At 47.7% G+C, this 11,638-nt stretch overlaps 1 protein-coding gene across 2 annotated transcripts in view; it reads left to right on the forward strand.

The window, feature by feature from the left end:
• The window catches only part of Slc23a2 (solute carrier family 23 member 2), a 114,256-nt gene that overhangs the window by 59,812 nt on the left and 42,806 nt on the right, over positions 1-11,638 (forward strand). For both annotated transcript variants that reach the window (XM_033761198.1, XM_010607533.2), the window contains exons 4-5: positions 856-972; positions 6,341-6,498. In XM_033761198.1, the coding sequence (XP_033617089.1) occupies positions 856-972; positions 6,341-6,498 (275 nt within the window). The remainder of the gene's footprint in view (positions 1-855; positions 973-6,340; positions 6,499-11,638) is intronic.

The raw sequence follows: 11,638 nt of genomic DNA on the forward strand, positions 1-11,638 counted from the left end.
TTTTGGTACCTGGGATCAAACTCTGGTCCTTGCACCGAACTGCTGAGCTAAATCCCCTGGCATGGATCTTATACATACACAGATTTTCTGTCTGTCTCTGTTTCTCTGCCATTTTTACCAAACTTTCAAAAGACACACACAGTCAGATTGAACCTGTTCAATAGTGCAAATCTGCCAGAAGAAAAAATTCTCCCTGAAAGGGCACATCAGTTTGCAGTTAGATTAGATCAAATATCAGTTTACTTCAGACATTTACCTTTAGGCAGAGGTGTGTCACTTCTTGTATTAAAGGGATTCGGCCCCCAGGCTGTTGTTTCCTTTCTCTTGGCAGCCTCCTTTGAGAGGCTTCCTGTGGAGGGGGGCGGGTTACCTTGAGTCTCCTGATTGTGGCCCAGTGCTAGGAACTGCTGTGCCCGACTGGAAGTGTCTAGGTTGTAACCTCAAGTATCAGGACTTTGTGGCTTTATTTTTAAGTACAAAGATCCACTCTGGACAGGGGTGGGTTTGGGCTAGAGGGGTATCAGTTTGAAAAATGACTAAATGTTTTACATGTCTCCATTGGGTCTCACTCTAGGTGTCACCTCTTGATCTTTATGGTCTTCATGGTCTCTGTCCATGCAGGAGGGTCCTCGGGCATGGGGAGCAGCTCTAAGCAAGTGGGCATGGAACCTCCAAATTCTGAGGATTGACTGTCCCACTGAGCAAGTGTACTTGAGCCTTGCACCAGAGGTGGTTACGGCTCACGATTACAGAACAGCAGGAGGAAGTCGCTTGTCATCAGGGTGGTGGGGGCTGTGCTGGACTGATGGTTTTCTGGCATTCGCTAAGCTTCTCCTTGCCCCCATTTGCCTACAGAGCTCTCTCGCGGAAACCCTGGACAGCACTGGCAGTCTAGACCCCCAACGGTCAGACATGATCTATACCATAGAAGATGTTCCTCCCTGGTACCTGTGCATATTTCTGGGGCTGCAGGTAAGATGCTTCCTGTAGGATGTGTAACTACTGGCAAAGCTTGAATTGTCTACCATCTGAATTTTTAGGAAATTCAAGTTTGGTTTTTATTTATTAAAAATTTTATTACAAAACCACTCTTAAAAATAATGAGTGGGTTGGGCACAGTGGCATACACCTATGATTCCATCACTCGGGAGGCTGAGGTAGGAGGATTGCCTGGGCTACATAGTGAGTTCAAGGCCAGCCTCAACAGTGAGACCTTGTTTCAGAAAACAAAACAAAACAAAAGAATAATGAATATGAATTTTTAGCATCAATTTCCTAACGGAAGAAAGCTAGGAAAAGAAAGAAAGAAAAATGTTCAGAAAACAAGCAAGAGAAATGACATGAAAGGAGGAAAGAAGATAGTACAAATAGAAAAAAAAAGATTAGAGGAAGCAGAAGAGTAAAAAGGAGGCCTGGGGATTTAGCTCAGTGGTGCCACTGCCTGCCTTGCAAGTGTAAAGTCCTGAGTTTGATCCCTGGTACCAAAAAAAAAAAGTAAAAAGAAATAAATTTTCATGTCCTATCCCTGCCCACATCAACTAGGCCACATCCAGGGTAAGCTCTGCCATAAAACATGGGTGACCTCGTAGTATCTGGGATGGAGAGGAAGCTCTTACTTACCTTTTTCTTTCTCTTTATTTATTTATTTATTTATTTTTTTTGGTACCAGGACTCAGGACCTTGTGCTTGTGAGGCAGGCGCAGCACCACTGAGCTAAATCTCTGGCTCAGGTCTTTTGAAGGAAGGAAAACCTTGTTATGATAGTGGCCACTTCATCTTCTGTAGCTTCTACTGGAAGGGGCATGCAGATGAGCCAGGGGTCACGGTGGAGATGACACAAGCCAGCAGCTGCCTCTTGTGTCCCCTAAGATTTTCCCTCCTGTCTCTTTAGCCCCCCTTCCCCGCTTACAGGATTATAAGTGGCTCTTTGGAAAAGGGTGACAAGTAATTACGGAGGCTCTTTCTCCCTCTTCCTTCCCTCCCCCCTTTCTTTGTCTTTTCTTTCTCTTTCTTTATTATCAGCCAAAGGTACTCAGATGAGATGGTCAGTTGTTCTCCTAAGGCTAACTTACTGCCTTTCTGTGACAGCAGGGCCGTAGCAGAAGGGGGCCACCCCAGGGCCATAGAGTCTTAACTGTTTTGACAGGTATGTCACCAGGTGATGCCAGGATCTCAAGACCTGAGTTAAGACTCTTAATGGCTATTTTTGTTTGTTTGTTTTTGTTTGTTTGTTTATGTTCCTATGGGAAGAAAGGCTTGGTTTTATCTGCAGTCCTAAGGTCTGGGGCCGGAGTTAAGGCTTCCTTGTTTTGTTTAAATGTTTCCTCTTGGTCACCTTCTCAAAGGAGGGGCTTCTCTTCCCCCACTTGTAGCTTGCTTTAGGGGCTTAGCTCTTAGCTTTGGAATTTTTATTATCATCTCTGTCATCATTTTCTGGGCACTCATCTTTTCAGTGTCCATATTTCTTATATCACACGCATTGATCCCAATCTAGCTTTGGTCCGTTGGCAGATCTCAGCTTGATTCGGCTCCAGTTTTATTTGTACCTGTGTCTTTGCCCCTTAGTGATCTCTGTGTTTTTGTTGTTGTTAAGCCTCTCCATAAGGCCAATTCACCTCTCTCTTTTTTTTTAGGCATGGCTTAGGCTATAAGTGTCTTGTAATAGGCCTCTAAGCAGGGATATGTCCAGGCCAGTCAAGTCTGAACTATATTTAACTAGGAGTCAATGTAGGGAAACTGATTTGTTTGTCATAGCTGTCCCTTTTTGCTGGTTATCACCCTGTGTACACTCCTAATTGTTACCCTATCAGTGGCTTTTTTGACTGGCCACCCTATATCAAAGGAGGGCCAATCCACTTTACAAAGAGTTTTTAAATCTCCGAGGGGGTCACCTTTATTTTACAGTTCTCCAAATAGCCTCTTTTGAAGTTTTTATTTGTTTGTTTGTTTGTTTGTTTTTTGGTACCCGGGATTGAACTCGGGTCCTTGTGCTTGCAAGGCAAGCCCTGGCCTCTTGAAGTTTTTAAACATACATCTTTTTTGTTTTTGGTACTGAGGATTGAATTTAGGAACTTGAGTTTGTGAGGCAGGCACAGTGCCACTGAGCTACATCCTCAGCCTTTAACATACATCTTTTTTCTTTTTGGGGGGGTACTGGGGATCGAACTCAGGTCCTTGTGATTGCAAGACAGACACTGAACCACTGAGCTAAATCCCTGACCCTTAACACATATCTTAATGGGGTAGGTTTTGACACTTTTCTTCCTATATCCTGTCATAATGCAAATCACTTTCTCAAGTACTTTTGCTTTAGCAGTGGTCTGATCTTCATCAAGTCTTTTGAGCCACAAGGAGCTTTTGGAAGGAACATCGTGGGCTTTCACCAAACCAACACACAAACATATATTTTCTTTGATAAATCACTTCTGCATGCTTTCTTGACATACATAAGCTTTTTAGTCTTGCCATTATCTTTCCTAAACTTTTTAACAGGACAAAACTTTTATCACATAAAATCCTCATATCAAAGGTCTATATCTCTTATATTTAAAACCTTCCTTTTTTTTTTCTTTCTTGGTACCAGGAATCAAACTCTGGTCCTTGCTCTTATAAGGCAGGTGCCTGAACCACTGAGCTAAATCCTTGGCTATTTATAGCCTTAATATTTTTTTTCTGTTTCATTTGTTACAAACCTGTAACAAACTTGGCTGTAGTCACTTGCTTGGACTTTAAAGTATATTTTTCTGCCTTTTTTTCTTTGTTTTTAGATTTAAATTTGACTGGCTGCCCACAGACAAAGTAACTTTGAATTAGTGTTTTTATCTTTATAACAGAGTAGAGAGAAGTTAACCCTATAATTGTAATAAAAAGATTTGCAAGGCACAAGAAGTGTTTTAAGCACACCAATTAAACATCAACTCAAATTGGAAACCAAAAGTACATTTATCAGTTTGCTAAAATTTGTTACTTGATTCCTCCTGTAAGACCTCCTTAGGTCTAGCAGAATGTAGTTGCAGTTTTTCAGCTTTGACCATGGAGCCCCAGGCTGGGGTTGTTTTGTCTTTTAGACACGTGCAGGCAGTGTCAGGGCTAGTGATGCTGAGCAGGTGCTGGCCTTGTAGCTCTTAGAGCTGGGAGTGTTCTTCTTAATGTTTTGCTCCACATTCTCTGGTGTTTTCCCAACTGGTTTCATTTCATTTATTTACATGCAATCATATATTTTCCCATTCCAGTTTTTTTTTCCAACCTGGGTATGAGTTTTAACCAGGCTCCCTGTGTCTGATTTCCTGGCATACCCGCTTTGTGAGTCACTCTTGTTGTGGCGCTGTCTTACCAGCTGTTTGAGTTCACCTGTGAGCCACTCCTGCTTTCAGGCTGCTTCCAAGTTCCACTGGAGTTGTAGGCTTCCTCTGACTCCCCCGGAGCTGGAGTACTTGTTACACCCTGGGAGGTTATCAGTCTCCCCTACAGACCTAACTGGAAGAGTTTCTCCCTGGGCTCCTAAACCTTGGTCCTGTAGCATGCTGTTCTGGAATTGTCCTGAATCCCAATAGGCTCTGTTATGCTGGCAGGAGTGGGTTCCAGGCTGTGGGAGGGCAGACTCCCTCTCAGAGCTGAAGTCTCACCTGGTGATACCAGAGGTCTCAGGATTCCTGAAGCACGGGCACCCCTCAGGCCTGCAGGTAAAGGAGACAGCAACTCTGCTGTTTCCAGTCCCATTGTGGTTGCCAGAAATGTAGAATTCTAAGAGACAGGAGAGACCAGTGGGAATCAGGATTATTTTAAGTTGTACACCAGCTCAATGGACTGCAGTCCAAAGAAAGAGCATTGACCAAAGAAAAAGTCTAGCTTTTATGTATTTGATCGAAGTGTGGGGGGTGGTCTTTGTAGTGACGAAGCAAGTGAGTTTATTGGAGCAAGGCAAGGGCAGATAGCTTTGTAATGGAGCCTTGTAAGAGGACAGTGTCTTATGAATCATGAGAACCATGTCGTAAACTTTGCTTGCAAGACATAGTTGTCATTTTTATCTGTACCAGAATAAAGAGTTACAGCTACAGAAGAAGATAATCTAGGAGAGAAAACCTGAGAAAGACATGTTTTCCTTTAAATCTGGCTTCAGTACTCTATTATAAATAGCATACTTTATTTAGTCATCTGTTGTTGGGCAGGCGTAGAGGCTGCTTCCAAGGTTTAGCTGTAATAAGTTGTGCTTCTGTGTACATGGCTATGCATGTACCACTGTGATGTTTTTAGCTCTTTCAGGAAGACAACTAGAAGGGGAATGGCTGGGTCGAATGGAATTCTAGTTTTAGTTTTTTGAGGCATGCACAGGGAAAATGCTGTGTCTTTTCTCAGTGTTACCTCCTGGCTGCAGTTGCTTTGTGTTTTGGCCTGGACCCCTTTCCAAAGACTTTCCATGCTTCCTTTGTCAGGCTTTTGCAGTCAATTCACCCGAGATTTCTCAGATGCTGTGAAGATGGGTTTCAGGGCCCAGACATTTATTGGCTTGGAAGTGGGGCTGGGCCTGCTGCCCAACGGTGCTGTGACTGGGTTTGCAGAGCTCGGGCAGCCTGGCTGGAGCATGTGCAGTGAAGGAGGAGTCAGAGCCAAAGGAGCTGTTTGCTCTGGCCAAACAAGTTAACCCTGGCCAACAGTCCCAGAATAGGTGCCAGAAAATGCTTTTTTAAAAGGCTTTCTACTATAGATGTTCCTGGAAATCTCCCTTAGTCAAATAGGAAAGCCCACCTGCATTCTGCTCCTGTGGCACATGCAGGAGCACACACACTTGTGCATGCTCTGAGCAGCCATGTCTGTGCCCAGAAGCACCAGTGCTGCGGGGCTCTGTGGGCTGCAGGCAGTGAGCATGAGAAATGTGGGCAGGATTGGAAGAAAAGCAGGATGTTCGCAGAACAGAAATAACACCAGACACCCGGGGATGAAAGGGAAGCTCTGACAGGGCCCCCAAAGAGCTGAACACGGTTTCTCCTGAGCAACTCCTGCAGTCACTGTGCCCTTGAACCTGACCTGACTGAAACAGATAATACCTGTATTTGCTAAATATTGCAAGACCACAGAAAAAGATGGAAAACACTATACACACAAACAGAAAAGCCATGGAGTAACTATTCAACAGATATAGCTGTAAAACACTAGTAAATCAGAAATACAGTATGAATAACTTGGCTTTGTTTCAAGAATGTATGAGTAGTTGCACATGTTAACAGGACAGAGAAGAAATGGCCCTGTGGATGCCACAGGAAGCTTTGGAGACGGTTAGGATGTGGTCAGGGAAAGCATGAGGCCTCACTCTTTCCCGCTCCATCTCTCCTCCTGCCTGTAGCACTATCTGACCTGCTTCAGCGGCACTATCGCAGTGCCCTTTCTGCTGGCCGATGCCATGTGTGTGGGGTATGACCAGTGGGCCACAAGCCAGCTCATCGGGACCATTTTCTTCTGCGTGGGAATTACAACTTTGCTGCAGACCACGTTTGGATGCAGGTGAGACTTGGTTGCTGAGTGGATGCTGACACGCCATAAGGCTGCATCTCAGAAGGACTGGCTGGAGTGGGGATGTCCTGGTGGCCATTAGTGCCCTCTCCACCCCACAGAGCTACCACCGTGTTTCTTTTCTTGGTGAAGGGCAACACCCACTCTCAGTTGTACAAGCTGAAAACTCAGCTTCTCTCTGTTCTCTCTGCCCTGGCTGGTCTTCCTTTACCCCTCCTGGGCTGTCCCACCCAGGTCCCCAGCAGTCTCCCTGCCTCCGGGGCTCCTCCCTGACCCACACAGGCCCATCCTGTTACCCGTATCTTTCTGGGCTGGTCAGGCTGTAGCTCTAGTCTTTGTTCAAACTGAGATGTGCCCAGTGTCTGGCATGTCCCTTGCTCTCTTCCCCTCTGTACCTCCAGTTGCATTGCTGAGCTGGGTTCCCATTGCCCTGCATGTCCTGCCGCCTCAGCCTCCATTGAGCACCCACCTCACATCCTCAGTCCCGACTTGTCCTTCTTCCTCGGACATGTGCCTGGCTCCCCGGAAGCTCCTGCTAACTGAATCCCCACTTGTGCATCTTAGTTTGTTCTTCAACTGTACCTTTTGCTTCCACGTAACCTTTTCTGGTTTTGTGTCTTTTTCTCTGCTGACTGGGGCGTTCTCCTTCATGCCAGGGCTCTGAGTTGTTCACCTGTGCGTCCCAATGAGAGAGGAGGAGCCCAGGAAGGTCTGGGGTGTCCTGGGGTTCCCCCCCGCCCTCCCTTGAGCTTGCTTTCTCCTCTGGTCCTGGCTTCTGCCCTTTTCTTGTCCTGCAGCTGTGATGGGGTGGGGCAGGGACCGCTCTGGCAGTGCTGTCTTAGTGTGAGTTACTGTTCTGTCTCTTGCTTATCAGAGACAGTTTGAGCCCAGGCTTCAGCATCCTTGCTGGGAAGTGGCAGTGAGAGAAACACAGCTCTGAAGGCAGCCTGGGAGCCCTGGCCTCCATTGTCATCAGCCAAAATCTACCCTCGTTGGGCGGCAGTGACTGGTGCTAGGGTTCTCCACTTGGAAGTATAGACAGTGTTCCAGGAGGGTCTCCTACAGCCCCTCCACTTGTCAGTGATGAAAGAAGCTGGATGTGCTGGAGACCACAGGGCTGGAAAGTCCTTAGGCTTCTCAGGCCCCAGCCCCACTAGACCACTGACAGCCACCGTGCTGAGTGGAGGGGCAGGTGTCCTGAGGACTAAGGAGAGGGGCAGGGCTGTCATCTGCCTGCCAGGGAGGGATGAGGTCCAAACCTTCCCTGGAGCACTCAAACCAGGCAGCTAAACATGATGGTAGCATCCGTTGTGTTTTTGCACTACATTCAAGACTCTCTGTTGCAAGTCCAGCTTGAGTGAAAAAGCATTAGGTGGACTCAGGAGCTTTACTTTGTACCCAGGGCACTGACCTCTGGGGAGGTGGTTCCTTCTTTAAACAGCTGGTTTCCCAGTGAACCTGGAGGTCACTCCATTTGTAAGTGCAAGCAGTGCCTGTAGTTGGGAATGGTTGGCTGACCTGAAAAGAGGTTGGAGTTGTCTCGGCTATAGAGATGTCTGCCCCATGTGCAGTTGCACCCGACACTGCCAAGGTACCCACCCACAGCTAAGTCTAGGGGACAGAGTTGTGTAATGTAACATAGCAGAGGGACCTGGGAGGTCCCTGAGTGAGTCCTTTTGGTTCTGGTAGGGCAGCCTCTTGCCCATTGTCAGGGCACAAGACCCAAATAAACTGACCAGGGTATGCAGCTTTGCCTCCCTTTTCCTCTGAAAGGACAGTGGGCCAACCAAGAACAGGTGAAGGAGTTGACAACCGACCTGGATGATTTGGGGACCAGAAATGTGGAGCTTGAGAGTGGAGTAGTGTACTCTGTGTGCCCACAAGGCGTGACCAAGAGCAGCAGGTCCCCTAGCCTCCATTTGTACTGTGCAGCTGTGTGCTTGGCTGTGCGCCAGGAGGTGGGTGTCCATCTCCTAACCATGACCTTGTGTACACACAGGAGGGCATCCCCAGGTGCTCTCTTGAGGTGCTGGTCTGGGGACGTGGAATTTCTGTGGCCGTTGGGCAGTCCATACTCTTGACCTGGGAAAAGAGAAATAATTCTGACTCGGTGCCATAGAGAGCATGTCTGTCTGTGCAGCACGTGGCAAGCAGAAGTGAAAGTGTGTATGTGATGATGTACACCGCCACGGTGTGACGGTGCAGCACTCTCAGGAAAGCAGTGCGTCCTGCCAGGGGCTGCCGGGTCATGAGCGCCTGGTGGCAGAGACAGGCCCTGAAGACTCAGTGGGTGCTCAACCGGAGAGGGATGAAGGAGCATTTTCCTGCCTGGCATAGCAGCGGGAAGTGACATCATGGGGTGAGATTTGTACATTGGACAGACGGGGGCCGGGACTTGGCAGGGCACAGGGAGCCAGTGGTGACTTCCTAGCAGGAACCTAGTAGCTGAACCTGTGCCTCCAATGGCTTTGGTTTCGGCAGTGGCAGAGGAGAAGTGATGGGATCCAGCTACTCAGCTTTGAGATGTGGGCAGGTGACCTCTCCACCTCTGCCTGAGGGGTCCTGTGGGTGACATTTTGCCATTCCTTTAACAATCTCTTGTATTATAATTATAAGCTTCCCCAAATAGCTTAGGAGATTGTGTGGTGTCACTAAACATTTGTTTGGTCCACTAAATGCATGTAACATGGTCTATCATAAGCTGTGAATTTTAACATGTTTGTGTATTTATTTTTTGTTGAAAACAGGATCAAGTAAAAAAGTGAGGGATACAAGGGTGACCCCCTGTAGAAAGAAAGGGCAGGGGGAGCCAAGCTGGGGTTCATTCCCAGTGCCCCAGCTGAGTTTTAACAGGTCAACTGTGTGGGTTTGCTGGGGTTCCTCAGGCGGAGAGCAGCAGAAGGAAAAGTTTCATGTTCAGCTTTCATGATTTCAAGGCAGGTTCACAGACCTTTCCAAATGACACAGCTCCTGCTGCGAGTAAGTTCTGTATGTTTGTATATCTGCCTGCTGCTTGCTGTCACTCACACTCATTGCACTGGGTATCATGGGGATGTTGGCCCGAGGCCTGATTGTGGCTCCTCTTCTGAGGGGTGGTGGGCCCTTTATCCTGAGAACTCTGGAGCCAGGAGGAACAGAGTGCTGGGCCAGGTCTTCCTGTCAGAAAGGCTCTGGGCTGGCCTTGAAACTTGGGGCATAAAAGCAGCCAGAACTGATAGGGAAACTGCAGTGGTGACACAGATGTGTGGCTTTGCAGACTTCACCCTGAGCATAGGGGACCAACTTTGAGATGCCAGAGCACAGTTGATCCTCTGGGCTCAAGGCTGCAACCGCCCTTCATTTCCCCGCTGCCTATGTCCCCTTTGCTCCAGAGACTGTTATCTTTTTTTTAATCAGAGCTCATGAACCTCAGTACCACTTATGGAACTTGTGTGGCTTGGTCACTTCCCAAAGCCTCTATCTGCTGAGATTTGGGCCATTTGGGGGCAGCTGTTCCCCCTACCTCCCCACTCCCACCTGGCTTTGCCTTTGACCTTGATTCCTCGCACTTTGCCTTGAGTGTCTTCATTACTGAGCTCCCCAGAGTGAAGTTGGAAGGGTTGGCCTCATTCCAATTGATATGTGTTGTCCCTTCCAGCAGCCTTTTGGCTCGTTCTGGGAATTAGTATAAAGTCTTTAAAATCCTTTGGAGTCAGGGCAGGGTTGTTCAGAGTTGCCCTTGCCCAGACTTCGTCATCCCAAAGCAGTCCTGCACAGGGCCCCAGCCTCCCAGAGGGACCTCCCCTGCCAACCCAGGCTTGCCAGTCATGCAGCACAGGGAGGGCTTTGGCCAAGGAGAAGCCTGCCCCTTCTTTAATCTTACAGGTTTGTGGGGCCTGTTGGGCCCTTCCCATGTAGACTGCTCATGGAGACAAGGGTATTTCAAGGCTCCAAATTTGGAGGCTTTGAGCTCATGACTATTGATGAAACTTAAAAGAATGGAGAGACGCAGTGAATAGATTCTCCTTCCATACATGTTTCTGTGTGGGGTCCGTATGTTATTGTTAGTATTTTTAGTGTGATGGCTCATCTCACACACTCCCCTAGGAATGAGGGCCACCTGCATAACCAGGAGCCTGTTGCTCACATCCCAGAAAGTGAAGGTCATTCTGCCATAGCTTCTCCTGCACAGTCCACACTTAACTTTCCCACCTGTCCTGAAAGTACCTTGACAGCTGTCTTATTGGGCTCCCCAGAACAGCATTGAGTCAGGCTCTCAGTAGTCACAGGGTCCCACCATCTTCCTCCTCACTCATCATTTTGAAGAGCCTGGTCGTCAGAGTGTCCCATGCTCTGGATTTGTCTGAGTGAGTCTTCATGGTATTTAATTTGTTCTGTAATTTCCCTTATTTGTTGGAACCTAAAAAGGGAGTCAGAGGTATGGATGATTCAGGGTGAACATTTTTACCAAAGTCCCTCACTAGCAGGTTGTTGGGTTTTTTCCATCAAATAAAAAATTTACAAGCTACTTCACTTAGAAAGAGTTTTAAGTAGTACATTACAATGAGAAGTCAGGGAGCTCCTGGAGAGAATGGCTTTGGAAAACCTCGCTGCGCTGGCCAGACACATCAGGGCTTTGGGCTCTGGTCTGCCTTACAGCCCTGGGACTTTGACAAGCTGCCTGGTCCCGCGAAGCCTTGTTCCCACTATTGTAAAATGACGAAGGTGTTAGCATCAGTGCGCCCTGTGCACTGTTGGTGCCCTCCAGAAGGGAAGGAGGCAGATGAGGCAGAGGGCTTGCAACCTTGGCAGGAAGTGGGCATGGGCTGTGGCCACCCTGCTGGCACCCTAACCAGGATAGGCCTTTCTCTGACCCCAGAACCTGTCACAGAGTCCATCCGAAACTGATAGCGGCATTGGATGCAGCTCCTGCTGAGGCTCAGGCAACTCCTGGGTCAGCCACCTGTTCTCTAGGGCCGGGTGCTGGGCTCCGCAAGGTGGTTCTGCACACTTGACTTCCTGCATGTTACTGTGTTTGTGTTGGTGAGCAGTCTTGACATGCCGGGGACTAGGAGACTGCCCAGGTCCTCCGTCTTGATACTATATATATATATATATATTTATATTTATATTTATATATATCTCTCTCTCA

Source organism: Fukomys damarensis, unplaced genomic scaffold (assembly GCF_012274545.1).
Source record: "Fukomys damarensis isolate Sample0158 unplaced genomic scaffold, DMR_v1.0_HiC HiC_scaffold_7, whole genome shotgun sequence".
Taxonomy (NCBI): domain Eukaryota; kingdom Metazoa; phylum Chordata; class Mammalia; order Rodentia; family Bathyergidae; genus Fukomys; species Fukomys damarensis.